At 33.1% G+C, this 16087-nt stretch overlaps 1 protein-coding gene across 1 annotated transcript in view; it reads left to right on the top strand.

Moving 5' to 3' along the window:
* Positions 1 to 14420, top strand: part of LOC148283432 (hatching enzyme 1.2-like) — a 37592-nt gene extending 23172 nt beyond the window's left edge. The window contains exon 4 of the mRNA XM_088243863.1: positions 13847 to 14420. Coding sequence (XP_088099989.1) covers positions 13847 to 14265 — 419 coding nt within the window. The 3' untranslated portion in view covers positions 14266 to 14420. The remainder of the gene's footprint in view (positions 1 to 13846) is intronic.
* The last annotated feature ends 1667 nt before the right edge of the window (positions 14421 to 16087 follow it).

The following is a 16087-nucleotide window of genomic DNA, read 5'->3' as shown; positions in this document are numbered from 1 at the left end:
TCCATTTTGTTTTCACCTCTGAATGTTAGAAATAAATTGATGCGGATAGGGATAGAAGCCGAAGTCGCCGCTGGAAACGTCATCATAAATAATATTAAACACAATGAAATGATATTTTAATACTTACCGCCCTATTTTGACGATCTTTGCATTTTGTTAAGTGCTTTCAGACAACTTTCGACGTGACACCGCGTTTCAGGTAGGTATGCAATAACGCCTTAAAGCAAATTGTTTTATTTTCTACGTCAGCTATACTTACGACTTACGAGTACTTTTCCCTTGATTTTTTATCTCTTTTAGTATTATAAAATTACATTCCTGCATAAAGTTTATTTTTAAACAATTATCTCGCTACATATTTGTTTTACTGTTTTTAACCGAGCCGCATTGAAACAATTCATCCAATATCGAATTTCTTCCGGACAAATAATTTATTTAGAATAGATAAGATTAAAATATATCGAATTTGTATCATGTATAAAGTAAACTTACTATGTGGGTGCGGGTGTAATTCTCTGTGACATAATGTTCGCGTATAATCCACTAAGTATTCCGAGTGCATTGCAACCTTCAAATAATTATCATAACTCATAAATCGTTTGAAGTGGAGAGATGCGGTCTGCTACCAAATTGACCTCTCTAGCATATGGCGGAATACCATGTATGGTGAATGTAATGACAGCGTGTAGCTTATTTGAGACTTTTCCTTGCGCGGCTCGACAGGAGACATAGAATATGGGATAGTAATTCCATGTAGGTTTTTTTGCAAAAAAGACGGAAATTTCTTGCTTTATGTACGAGATGTGCTAGAATCAGAAAATACTGCATGATGACGTTCTAAATCTGCTTATTTATTTCATTATAAATTTAATCTCCACTAAAGTAAGATTTATTAGCATAGAAATATAGTACTTATTATAAGCATGTTTATTTAATATTTACGATTGCAAACCGTTTAAATTATCTAGAACCTCGATAAATGTCTTTTACGCTTTATCCTAAAAATTTGTATTTTTTTTCATTCCGAAAGTGTATGTGGTATGTATTTATGGTAAATACGCAATGTGTTTAATTGTTTGATTTTTCAAACGATATCCACTCTCTATAACGAAAAATCATTTAAGTTTGTAATTATTAAAATACACCAACAAACGTGCCGGCAGGTAAAATTTTATAGGTGAGTCGAGGGATTGGAAATTCTACCACGCTCGATGCTGCTGCTAGAGATGATATTATGAAATAACCGACCGGTGTTTATTATGGTCTCCTGATACTCGGGCATAATAGCATTAAACGATTCTTGCAATAATTAAAAACTAATTAATTTCGGAATGAAATAAACGCATAAACTTTACGATAAATGTACAAAAAACTTAAAATACATAATACCTACAATAAACCACAAGTATAATATGAATAATCTACCCTAAGATGAATTATAAACACCTCTAAGACGGTTATTACATACAAGTTGGCAGATTGGATATCGCAGATACGAGACCTAATAGACCGGTTGTTGATGGTAATTCCAATAAAAAGGAGCTAATTCGATTTATCATAAATAATAATAATAATTCATGATCATCGCGTACCTATTTAGCTTCTTTGGCTATTTCACTACTTACATCGAACGTGTAATCTGATCGAAATCGTGTTTTATGAACCGCTTATGGTGAAGTATTATTTAAAAATTAAGCAATAAAATCAAATGATTATTCCAATGATATAAATAATATTCATATATACTAGATAATGTAGTAGGACTAGTATTATAAAAACATCTACTAAAAACTATCAAAACATAACATACTGATCTTCCACGAAGGATTTTTCAAAACCTTTCTTTTTAAAACCGTTCTCTCCCAAAACTGATCATTTTCTTCTGGCATATTTAAATAAATACGTATTTACCTATATAATATTATAACTCGCTTAAATATACACGCACCTATAACTTATTGATTGAAAATTAAATTTACCTAAATTAATATAACTACGACAAGGCAAACAAGGTCGATTTTTTTTGTACTATTCATAAGTAAAATAACAATAGGTCTTCTACATATTTCGGCAATACTTATTGTAATTAGTAGGTAGCTGATGCAAATTTAATTCCTAATTTCTTGGCCACCCACGACTCGCAACTCAAATGAAATTACAATCCATTAACTACTTCGATTATTAGCATTTGTGTAAAGTGTAAATGGGGACATTGTACGCAATATCACCAACTCGTCGGTGAATATTAGCGAGATTGCTCGTGCTCATACGATCCTACGTAAGGATGAAATGGAAGCTGAAATGAGTCATGAAAACAATAACCCAGTCGATGTCGCCCTCGCGGAAATCTGTCACTATCTGATGCAGCTATTCAGTTAAACCCACAACTGGTTTGTCGCGTTCTTGTAATCATGGTACAACATAAAAATTCGTGTAGAACTAAGTATCAAAAGATTTTCATTTCGAATCGAAGGAACAAAAAACCCTTAAAACCAGTATTGTATGCAGGTAGGTCAGTTGAACAGATAGGCACGTATTTATAAATTTCGGATTATACTACATACCTTCATAACTAAAGCGAGTATTGTTAATCGGCGGCAATATCAAAGGAAATCACGAATTATCGTTTCATGATGCCGTCGATTAACAAAAATAAGTCTCGGCGAAACCGATCGCGATCATTGTTAACTTTATTTTGTAACCACGAGCAAACAGTCAATTTACCTTTTTTTAACTAACAAAAGGATAATTCGCATAAAAAAATTCTAACGAAGGCGCATTACTTTTTAAATTTTATCCTTTTTTGTTATACTCAACTGGATAGCGAAAAATTGGTGCGTGTATATTCTATGTATAATTCATAAGTAAACGTAAACTTATGGTTCTTGTCAAAATTACTTGTCGGTCCTGCCTTGAAGAATTGCATCAACGAAACATAAACAACCCTTCCACCTTTGTCTCGAGTAACGTGTATGGTGTATGATAAAAGCACATACGTATGAATTTATCGCTATGGTAGCGGAACATCATAGTTTATTCTGGTCTCTCGTCTCTAGAGTCGTACATGCTACATATTATTATTTGGGATGGCGTTTCACAACACATGCTCCAGGTACCGTTATAACAATTTACACTTCAGCATTACTTACACTAACTGTAGGACACTTCCGCTAACAAGAGCGAAGCTTTGAACTCACGATATATTCCGACAGCTAAATGTAGAGTTTGGAGGCATGCATCAGTTTGTTCACCAAACAGTCGGCTATTATTCTCGTAGAACTCGGAATTTATTAACAGTAACACGCCTATGTTCCAGCTGGGTCTGGTGTAGAGTGTGGACTTACAGAACGGTGTGAGAAATTACCGATGCACTCTACACACTTTCTGCCTTTCCGGGAAAGGTCAGCACCGACTCCTACATTGTATCAGTAATCAGTACCAACTGGACGAATTTTGAGGATTGCCTCACCATTCCGTTAATACACTGAGAAATACTTTACGAGGGATCAATTAAAAGGATGCTCTGCAGATTTGAATGAATATTTTAATTAAATAAAGTAAGAAAAATCATTATGGAAACGTCACTGATAGAAACCATACCTTCCATTAGCGTCGGTGGCGTGGGAAATTCTTCACGAATAATTCAATATGTTATTGAATACATTTTTCAATAGGTCGTCCTTTTCTTGGCATGTGAAATTGAATATATGATTAAAAAAAAATTAATCGCGACATCGCCTATCTTGAATTTATTTCAAATGAAAAACTTAGTAATTTTTACCACATAAGAGTTTAATATATTATAACACAACTTTCAGGTATTCTTAATTACCCATCATCAGTTGTAACTATAAACTGAACTAAAATATACACAGATTAGTAATTAGATACTGATAGGGTCTGATAGGGAAGAGGCAAGGCAATGTGTGGTGTGAAGGGGGTGGGGTTTTCCTAATTATGTGGAATATTGATAGTAGGGGTGAAGAATTTAGGAATATAATATTATTAATTACAGTTCTCTCTGAATTTAAATTATTTTGGATTTCAATATTTTCTAAGTTATTCATTATAATATTTTTATTTGTAACAGAAAGTAAGAGTTTAATTTTTTGTGAATAAAAAGAATGGTTTGTATCCATAATATGGTTTGCGAATTCAGAAAAACTAGTGCTAAAAAGGGCACGTCAGTGTTCGTTAACTCATTTTTTTAATTTTCTCGCAGTTTGGCCGATATATTTACTGTTACAATCTCACCCTTTTACACCCTTTTTTTTTTAAAGTTCTATTTTCGATTCGGAGTTAACAAGTTATAATATATTAAACTCTTATATGGTAAAAATTACAAAGTGTTTCATTTCAAATAAATTCAAAATGTTTTTCCACAAAGTTAATGCGGAAACATTTTATTTAAATGCCAATATAAAGAGCAATTATTAATTCAATGCTACAATGAATAATATCATTGAATTTCTTCGAAACGTTTCTTTAATAAGATTGAAGACTTAATCCATTTGAATGTGTGTATTGTGCATCTCGATTTTATGTATATTTTGCTTCGTCCTGCATTGGTTCGCAATAAGCAATAAGCCTTATGAGAAACGACTCGGAGTGAACACGAACTTGTCCACGAACAGTGATGCATGAATGTCTTATAATTTTAATAATTGACCCCCGGGTCAGCGCAACGGATAGGCGGTCTCCCAGGGCTATTTGCCACACAATTGTGATCGTGGAGATACCGAGATACGATAGATATGCTTCATGCTGGAGTGGAGTTGATCACCATAATATCGGGTGCGTGTTTAGTGCTGGAAGTGGATGTAGAACTATGCACCTCCGTTGAATGACCTCTCCGTTACAACTTGGAAGCCGTGTTGGGGTTAAAAGGCGACGAAATGGCTAATTAGCAAATGATAGAGAATCACTTCGATACACGGTTTACGCTATTTGAATTCAAAGATCTTGAGTAACCGTGAATGCACATACTTTACAGAATAGTTACGGTTATGGAACGTTTTATCCATGCACTATACATATACACAAAGGCATTTATCAAATCACAACGTATGTTTTTACTCATCGAAATTAATTATATTCAATTATAATTACATATTTACAAATAACAGTGTCGGTTGATAACATTATGTAAATACAAGTAAAATCACAGTTAGCTATCGAGGGCTTACATGTAAAAGAATTATCATTTGGGGAAAATTTGCTTTTGAATGGTAACTACCTAAACTGTAAAAGATTGAGTAAAACGTAAAAAATATTGTTGTAATAAACCAACCAAGGCCCCTGATTACAATGAGAAGACAACGAAGTTATCTTTTTTAAGAAAATTTAAAGTACGTTCATCGGTAACTTGTAGTTGAACAAAATTAGAAAAAACAATGTATCCGTATTCTATTTTTCATAGAGTCAACTTAATGTTGTTTTGTAGATAAAATTGAAGGAAACTGTCAACTTCCTATTGAATGACGGGCCCAATAACTGTGTACAAAAGTTACAAATAATTATTGTTGTTAAGATTTATTTTTCTTTATAATTTTTTTTATGGCTTTTTGGTACCTAGTACCTACCTAGAATTGGTTTATTTGTGTTATTTACGGTAACGTTACATAACATTTTTACATGTAGGTATTTATGTCCTACTTGCTAGAAATAAAATTCGTGTACCTACTCGTATGTTCCAATAAATTGTAAACAATGATAATTTTATCCTAAAATATTATATGAGACTAAAATCACAATTTGTTTTATGTTCAAATGATAATTATCTTGTCTACTATAATTCAAACAATGATAAAATAAAAATATTATGCGCAACGTTGAGTTGGTAAAAAATACATCACATTTTATATATTTGTGCGTATTGCCGTCGTCCTTTAATAATGGTTTATTAATTTGTCTGAAGGCGACATCATGACATATTGATATACATATTACTATGCTTTACTTCAAGATATAATATATTTAAATCAAATTATTAATAATTTTTGGATGCTTCGTTACAAAAAACATGACAATAATTATAAATCTTTATTAACCATAATATACAATGTGATAAATACAAAATAAAACAAAGGTATACATGGTTAAATTGCGGACTTATTGCCACTAACAATTTCTTACAGCCTGACCAAAAGGTCTAGAAATCAATAGAATAATCTCGAAGCATTATAATAAATCTTTCAGTAATCTTAATTTTGTCTATTAATTTCAAAAATATAATTAACGGGTTTAGTAAAACCTGTCTGATTAGGAGTACATCAAAGTTAGGAGACTAGGAGATGTACCCTTTGCAAAAGCTTTTTTTTTCAAAGCTTTGTTCATACTTCTTTCTGATATCTTACTCAGGTCACAAGACTAGAGTTTACCAAAGTGGTGAACTGACTCCAACTAATCCTACGATAAGGAAACAATGGCTCGGATACTGGCACGTCGTTTCCCACAAATAACTCCGATTTGAATCCCCCAGAAGCGTCACCGCGAGATTGAACAATGTCACTAGGCGCTAGCGCTGGATCGCTGGATGGCTTCGGTGGTCACGACATTCAACTAGGGATTTAAATATCAACGTATCAACAAAACAACCAGCTCACTCATAAAAAGGTACTCCTTCAAATCTAGCAAGCACAATGTATTTCAGTTAAACTCGTCCAGAATTTCTGCTCTGTGGTTTTAAACTAAACTTGATTTTGGATTCGTAATGCCGCGTTGCATTATTATGGGTTTTGCAGAATCTCAGGTCCCTTTGTTGCCTCGAAGCACGTAAGGGCTCATTATGCGATCTGTGTTCAATACGTAGGTACTACAATATGCCACAACCCACAACACAATGCCACCAGAGCAAGCGGGAACTTCTAGTTTTCCACTATTTTGTTTTCCTCTTTTCTGGGAATGGGTGAAAATTGTAATCATTTTTTTACCTTGGTTTATATTATGCTGACCTTTTAGGTTTAAGAAGTATCCTAAGAAAATCGGAATTTCGTTATGCGAAGCTTTATTATTATTAGATACCTGTAAACGAGGTCTACATTCAAGACGCACGGAAGAAATGCGGTAATGCGTGTTGACGCTGCTCGATTGAGTTTCGATAAAAATAAGCGCCAACCAGCTAATTTTTATCCAAACTCAACCGGAGAGCGTCTCAACACTCCACTGCATTCCTTCCGTGCGCCTTGAACGTAGACCCCGACTATATGTACATATGTACTTGCATAATACATGCCTACCTAACTCTGAGTATATATATATATATATCTATTTTTTTTAACTGCTTCGATCTTGTTTTATTACTTTTACATATTTTTCAAACTCCGAATTATTATTTTTTTTCTGAGTCGCGGCATACGATTAAGAGGACGGAGGGGGAAGGGAGAGTTGTTATTACGTATTAAGTTCATTTGACACAGTTTCGCTTGGCACGCATCTGAATATTGAAATGAATTTCCTCCTTTTCACCGGGCAGCATGAACGTGCGGCGGCCAAACAAACTGACAAACATTGCACACGCGAAACGCGTCTTCGTAAAAATCCCGAGCACGTCGTCCAAATAGCCGAGTCGGCGCACTCGGCCGCAGGCACCAGGAGAACATAATGAATCAGTAGAACGAGTGAAGTTACGGGCGCTTCGTGATACCGAAGTCAATCACGAATACGTGCCGCCGCTAGCGAATACCATCGTAATATTGTTTTCATCGTATTTATTTGGGCGATTGCTTCATTGTCACAGACTCTCATAATCCGGAGAACATAAACGCAAAATGTTAATAATATTATTCCGCTCAACGTACCTAATGCGCGCTGAGCGACACCTATGGAAAATATTGCTAAAATTATTCACTTCAATAGGTTCAAAAACATTTTTCGAAGCCACTGTCATGACATCTCACTCTTATTAGTTAATTTTTAAACATAGACTAAACAATTCATAGACATACAATACTAAACAGCCATGAACAAACAGTATAAATAAGATAAATATTACCAACCAGCACTATAGTTTTTTTTCTTTGAAATAAAATGTATTGCGCTAACTGCAGTAACTATATTAATTAAGGTGATGGGATTTAATGTTATGTATGAAGAAGAGAAATACTTGAGTTTTTATTATTTTAATTTACTCAAATATTACTATTTCCTAAAAGTTGTAAATAACTTGTGCTGGAAAAAAATTAATTAAGTTGTGGTAGAGTGGGATTTAAACCTCGGACCTTCGGTTCTTGAGTTAACAATACTACCCCGGAAACACAACACGGTCCCGGTTGTATATTTGCTTATAAAAAGTTCTTGCGGCCAAAAGTTTAAACATTTCTAGCAAGATTCTGACTAGAATTGATATTATTTAGTAAAAAAAACTTGAGTACCGAGTAAATGGATAACTTATACAGCTCTATTTACTAGTGATGAAACGGATAGTAATTTGGCCGGGTACCGGATATTCGGCGAACCCCTAAATCAGATAGCCGGATATTCTTCAATAATAAACATTTTATAACAAATTTAACAGATTAATATATATCTAGTTATTATTCGTATTTTTCTTTTTAATCGGTCGATAGACCATGTTCAGGTAAAAGGCGGTAACCCACAAAAAAGTTTTACAGGATGACCAAAAACCAATAAAAACACCTCGATACTCGAATTTCTCTAGTTTTAAAAAAAATTATTTTCTGGTTAAATTCTTTTTCTTGGGTGTTTCACGAACTTTTTTGTGCAAAAAATTTTTTCAGATAGTGAGGATTATTTCATTTTTCCCAAACACGAATATTAAGTATCCGCTGGATATTGAGCTATCCGGTATCCGGTCGGATATCGGATAGTAACCGGATATTTGTTTCATCTCTACTATTTACACTAAATGTGAACGACTGATTTATTTACAGGTATTCATACTAATAAATCGGTGATTGTCCCATAAATTATTTTACTATTCCTGAGAATCCTTGGACCGAGTGGAAAGTCCTTTTCGGGGCTATTGAGGTTACTTTGGAGTCGGCTTTTGGCTCTGCTTGGGAGGGCGGCCTCTCGTTTACGCCGGGAAGTCTGCAGGCTTATTCCGTCACAATTTCGTTTCGTAAGTTCGTTCGTTCGCCATAAATCCATCTCACTCTAACGCAGTCAAAATCGTATTTCTCTCTCGTTTGCTTTCATACGATACGAATGAATTTACGAAACGAATTAGTTACAGAATAAGGCCACTGACGCGGGTGACGAACCAACACGATCGTGGTAACGCGCACGTTACACTCAAACATATAGGTTTAATAGTCGCGCGTTTGCCTACCACCCAAAAGGACTCGGGTTCAATTACCGAGATGGTTGACATGAAGTTTTATTTTTATTTTTAAATAAACTAGAATATTTCATAGTTTCTGGACTGGCACCTGAAGCGTAAGATTGTCCATCCCAACTTCTTTTAATTAAAATTATCTCGGATCGGTGCGGCTAACCGCTACAATAAGTATCGATTCAGTTCCCTATGCAACGTTAGGTGCGGAAAGGGAATAATGAGAAAAAATATTTACTCTACATCACAACAGGCCACAAGGCCCAATTACAGTGGTGAATTACAGCACAGAACACCGAAGATCGAATCGAACCCAGCGCCTTCCGTGCGTGACTTAAGCGTCTCAGCCATTACGCCACGGAGGCTGCCAATAATGAGTGATTTACCTTATAATTTAATATTCTTATTTATTTATTTATACTTTAACATTGTTTGTATTCTTTTTTTTAAAACAGAATTATGTTCCCTCACTGGGGTGTTCCGTGCCGAGTGAAACATTTTACAAAATGGGAAACATGCCTAAGATTAGCTATTTAACAAATTTAACATAATAATAACAATAAAAAAACGTAATTAATCCAATTAACCTAATTATCATTAACATAATAAACAATAAAAAACTTAAATAATCATAAAAAACATAACCAATTTATATAAAACGTTTGTTTGTAAAGTCATTCGTAAAGTTTGTAAGTGAAAATTCTTGATGGAAGTTCATTGTAATTTATTATGTAAATAAAAGACGAGTTATACTATAATCCACAAATTCGGAATATCCAGTGACCGGTTTCATCGCTTTCGCGACATCTTCGAGACAAATTCATGACCTCATTACTTTATTTTATGTAGGTATTGTTAAATCTATGTACATATATTATTTTAGAAGTATGTAAGTACTGAAATAGCATATTTATATTCTTGATTCATATGATATGTCGACTATTGTTGAGTGAAATTAACTTTAATTTATTTCCTGAATTTGGTATCTCCCTTTCCGTAATTACGATTGTTCAATTATGATTCCCGTCCGACACCTGGGACCTGCAGCGAAAAATGATTCTGAGACTATATGGAAGGTCATCAGGTCAGCTTAGAACCCGAGCGCTAAACACGGCGTCCAATTGGATGCGAGGCGAGGTTCTAGGATTGTTCATTATGAAGATAGGATAGCACTTAGAACCTACTAGAAGTGGCGCGATTGCATCTTAACCTCAGTTTGAACCGCAGTTCATCAGATTGCTAGAGTTTATCTTCTAAGTGGGGGAAAGACGTGTACCGTAGCTAGTGTTGTAGCATGGCCACCAAAGAAATCTCTGGCAGACCAAAGAAATATATTTTGGCCATATTTTTTTACTGGTAACCCCCAAGACTTCAACTTTTTAAGTTTAGTAGATCGCACAAAACCCTATGAATTTCTCACACCAAAGTAGAGTACAGTCAACGCCGACAGTAGGTATTGGTAAAGTAGTGTGAGAAATATTCGAAGCTATTCGAAGTTTCTAGAAGCATGCTGTAGAAATGACATATTTTTCTAAAATTCTTAGAAAAATAAAATCTTAATTACATAAAAAAGGGTTTGAACAAAAATATTTTTCAAAAGATAAAACGACTTTTAAAGGCGTATTTTAATCAAAATTTAAGAAAAATACGAAAATTTTTATGCTATACAAATTTTAAAAACTAAAATATAAGTTTTTTGTAAGTGCATCGATTTATTTAGTGAATGAAATTTGGACATCAAGTCATTCATGTTGCTAAATGTAATAAAAAAATTCGAACGCAGCAGGTTGCTGAAAAAAGTATCCAAAGTAGAAAATTTCAAAACGTATGTTTTATGTGAGGTCAAGTTTAATAGACGACATTATTTTTGTAATAAATAAAGAATAAAAAACATGTTTTTTTTTTTTTAATTGCTTGAAACGGTCGAATTATTTTTTGTGAAAAAACAAAAAATATGTATGTATTATATAAGGAATATTAACGCAGACAGCTTTATTAATTAATTAAAACTATTCTTGCGGGCGGTAAAAATAAGAGCATTAAATTGTACGGCAAAGTTTCTTGAAAATATAATTTTTTTAAATATATATTTTGATAAAAATGAACTACTTTAAACGACGACACTAGTTCATACAAATAAACCGATGATAAGAGCTGTGAAAAATATCCGGTTTGCTTACTGTCAACGGACCAACCGTCAAAACTGACTGAGAATAAGCGGAAGAGAACCTCTGACGTCACATGCGGAGTAATTTCAATACGTAAAAATATTTTTTTTTTTGGCTTAGTTCAATAGTCTATCAACAAATAAAAAAAATAAAAAAAACACATCTTCCTCATTGGTTTAAATATTCAGACATGCTAGACAGCGAGACGAGTGCAGAATCACATGTGTATGAATCGTGTTTTTTAAATATTTGAGATGTTTCAACCATGACGTGTTTCAATAGTTCCCAGTCTACCCTACCTACATATTTCGGTAGTCAGATGGCAGAAGGGACCATCTGTATTTTTGTCTATGTTTTAGTTTTCAAAAGTTTTTTATTCTGCAAAACTCATAATAATGCAACACAGCTTTTGCTACCATTCGTGTTAGCAATATGGTCATGAGAAAAAATGACAATATCTGACAAAGGTCTCCATATAATTTTCCAAGCTCATAGTGCGAGGGGCAGTGAAAGTAGTAGAGTTTAATTAAATTAAAATCGCGATATACGAAATTGAACATTTTAAAAGAGTAACTCATTTACTGACCAAAAAACTATTATTTTTCTGTATGAGCGAAACAGATAAGAAGACCCACAGTCTGTAAAACGGTATTCAGGTATGTGGAGGAAGTACTTTTACTCTTGATTTAAACCAGCTAATGACAGGTCATAAATCCTATATATTACATTACTTTCCCAAAAATATTCTCCATTCCCGTTGAAAACATTATTAAATCTTGCAGATTCCAGTACTTTCCTACAAACATTTGAACTTACATTTTTTTTTTCATTTCAATGATTTTTTCAATCAATAAATTATAACTATGGTGAAGGTGTATGATGGTTAAAACTATGTATGTGTAACTATGGCTTAATTGGTGTCCTGACGAAGAGACGGGTACGTCTGGAAACCGGTAGACATAGAAAAGTCGGTAAGTGGCTATATACAAATATTTAATAGCATTTAGTAAAATGTTTGACCACAAAATTAATGCTTTAAATATTAATAATAATTTATTATAATTTTGGTGTAATTGATTAAAGGTTTTTAATCAAATAAGCTGAAATTTGACATCTTAATTGATGATCATATAAAACCACCAAGATAATCATCAAGTATCTCATAAAAGAAAAGCCAAAATAAAATATGTTTAAGCTCATTATTTTAACTCATTTTATCCGAGTCCAGGCGGATGAAGGATACAGTTCTATATATGAAATAGAACCAGAACCCTGAACGAGTGTTTTTAAGACAATTTTTTAAAACTTTTTCTTCTCAGGTAAAAATCCTGAAAAAGTCAATCGAGTGGAATTAATACCCGTATGCAGAGACAAAACTTAAGGCGAGGAAAGTACATTCTATTGTCTCCACCTTTCGGGTTATTCTCCGCATTTGAGATTAGAATGTACTTTCCTCACCTTAAGTATTGTCTCTGCATACGGGTATAAGTCTGACACGAGTTTGGCTACCGTGCTTTATGTAGGTCCTGTGTTAAATTTCTAGCAAAGTAGACTTGAAATTGATTTTAAAGGGGATTCTATACTTCAATGTTTCATTGTTCCTGAACTCACACCTGAAGCATAAGATTGGTCAAATTACCTTCATGTAACAGATGTTCCAGTTACGATGAATAAGTAGTACCGATACAGTGCCTTATGCACCTCTGGGTGCAAATAGTTAAATTGTATTGATGGTATTTGTGGTGTAGTGGTTGAGTCCTTGAGTCACGCACGTAAGGTTCCGGGTTAAATTACCGGTGGAAACATAAGAATTAAAATGTGATTTTCCTCAAGCCTGGGTGTTCTGCGCCGTAGCTTACACTGTGATTGGACCCCCTGGCCTATTGTGGCGCAAAATATAAATAAATTACCCGATGCACTTTGTTACTTTCTTCCAAACAAATACTATTATGTACATAAATTTCGATACTCCATCCTTACTGATATCGAATAAATAGGCTGATTTTTATAGTGAAGCTACCAATATTGAAATTGTCCTGAAAGCGATGAAATCGGTCACTGAATACTCTAAATCAATGGATTCAAGTATCAACAGGTGGAATGATTGAAGAAATATGGATGTTTAAACATTGGCAGAATGGTGGTTGTAACACGGTGTGTAAAGCGAAAACTTAAGCCAACCAATGATAGGTCATAAGCCCTATAAAAACCTGGAGTTCCATATTCCCTTCTCTAAAATGATCAGTGTCATTGTTGTAATAATGTTAGATTTTAGTATCATCGGTCTTTAAATTCTATATCATATTTTTAACCTTTACAGATGAGCTGATACTTTAAGGATGAGCGGATAATTGAATGACATTATGTATTTTCTTTTTTTCAGGACGAGAAAAAAACTTCAGAGTTCGTGCAGCCAATGAATCTACAACCATGGGAATACCATATGATTTCGACAGTGTAATGCATTACCGAAACAACTCATTTTCTAGAGACAAGAAGAGGTACCCTACAATTCTACCAAGGAACCCGTTCATCAGAGTTTTGATGGGCCAGAGAATCAGAGTGTCAGTATCTGACATAGCCAAAATTAATCGATTGTATAGATGTGACAAGAGAATTTACAGCATGGGAAATAACATTCCAGGAGCTATTCACTGGGATGTTTATAGAGAGACAATACTTAATGAGGATCCAATATATTTCAATAAATTACCGGAACCTGAACCCTTAGAATTTGAAGAAAATCAATTCAAACTTTTGAGTTTAATACTGGGAAAGAAAAATTCAACACAAGCCAAATGAATCAAATAAATATTCAATGTTTTGTTTGGTAGTACATGTTATTGCACATTAAGTTAAGTCTTGTGTCCTGATGAGCTTTTGAGATCAATTTAAGTACATGTACAGTTTTCTTCTAATCGTAAAATATATCTATTTTAAAATGATAAAAATAAAAATACTTTTTTAATAATTATTATATTTGTGTGTTTTATATAACTTTTCAGTTGATGACTACATGAAATAAACGAATAAATGAAGTAGATGAAATTAAGGAAGTTCAGTTTTGAAAAAAAATAAAAAAATTGTTAATTGACTATCAAACTAAGCCAAAATTTTTTTTTTAAATATTTTTATGTATCGCAGTTATGATTTTTAAAGTTATGTTTTTCTTTTCATTACTTCACCTGTGACGTCACAAATTATCCTCGGTGAGTTTTGCATATTAGTTGGTTGGCTTCCCGGATACTGGAAGTCTATCACATCTACGAAATCTATCATTGGTTGATTCGGAAGAAGTAGTGACATCATTCAAAGAAGTTCATTTTTATAAACATTTCATACATTTTAGAGAACCTATCCATACAATCAAATGCTCAAATTTTTCGGCACATAAAAAAACATATTTTATCTACAATTTCCTGTAGCATCGAGCTTCCTCATTATCTACAACATCCATGCTTAGATTATTACGACCTCAATGTATTACTTGTATGATATATTTGTAAGTCAAAATAAATAAAAACATTGATTTAAAAATTAAAGTAATATTTTTAATGAATTTGTTTTTTAATGAAAAAGGTGGCCTTAAGTTAAGTGTATTTTCTCTATGTACTCAGTACGTTACTATTATAGATAAGTTATAAATCGCCACTTTTGTAATATAATATCCCGAGGGAGCAGAAGTATCCATAGCTTAACTGATATGAAGCCATGTATCATTTCACTTCTTTTGTTCTTACGACAAGCATGTACATATTTCAGTCACTATCCAACATAAATATTTATTTTCCCTTTAATTATTTCTTTAAAGTGCAAAACATTTAAATATGAACCTTAATGCGTTTAGTATAATTGCAAAATGACTGGTGGTAATTGAGGACCGTTTTCACAAAGTGAAATACCAACCAAAAACCAAAATGTGTTTGTTGACAGAAATCAATTTTTCTATATGAGATCTATCGATTGGTGAAATGAAATTTTAGCAAAACGATACGTGTGTGAGTTGTAGCGAGCCGATTTGGATTGGATTATCATTTAATTGAGTAATAACATAGTCATATAAAATGTAACAAAAAAAACAGTAAATAATGATTTCATGCAAACTAAACCTATCTGTTAAATCCTAACACAAATCGACTTTTCTATACATTCCTATCACAAAATATTTAGATATTTCGTTTTTGTGAAAATTCGGTAGGTTTGGATATTTTTAATGAATACTTTTACTTTTATAATATTGATTTCCAGTACATGAGTTAGGATGTAGAATTTCTATAAAACAGTATTTTCGTTTTTGTTAAAATCCTAGAAGTATTTTTTTTTTATAAAAATAAAATGTTACTTTTTTCTTTGTGAAAATGGTCCTCAATTAAAGTGTAGAGTAATGCTCGCACCTATCCCTAATTTATTTTGACTATTGCACACATGCTACCACAAACACAGTAACTAAATTCTCGCACACGGGCTTGTACACTTGCCTTGTGACCATTTATTTGTCATGAAGTTGGTTTATGGGGATTAGTTAACAAAATTCCCTTTAAATTGATATTTTATAAGATAGAAATTAGTAAAACAATTATATGTGTGAATTTATATTTTGTTTAGAAGAAATAACAGGTTAAAT

This window comes from Micrasema longulum, unplaced genomic scaffold (genome assembly GCF_059751315.1).
Source record: "Micrasema longulum isolate JH-2025_06_02 unplaced genomic scaffold, ASM5975131v1 h1tg000238l, whole genome shotgun sequence".
Taxonomy (NCBI): Eukaryota; Metazoa; Arthropoda; class Insecta; order Trichoptera; family Brachycentridae; genus Micrasema; species Micrasema longulum.
Note: the sequence above shows the minus strand (reverse complement) of the source record. Positions and strands in the feature narration are given on the sequence as shown.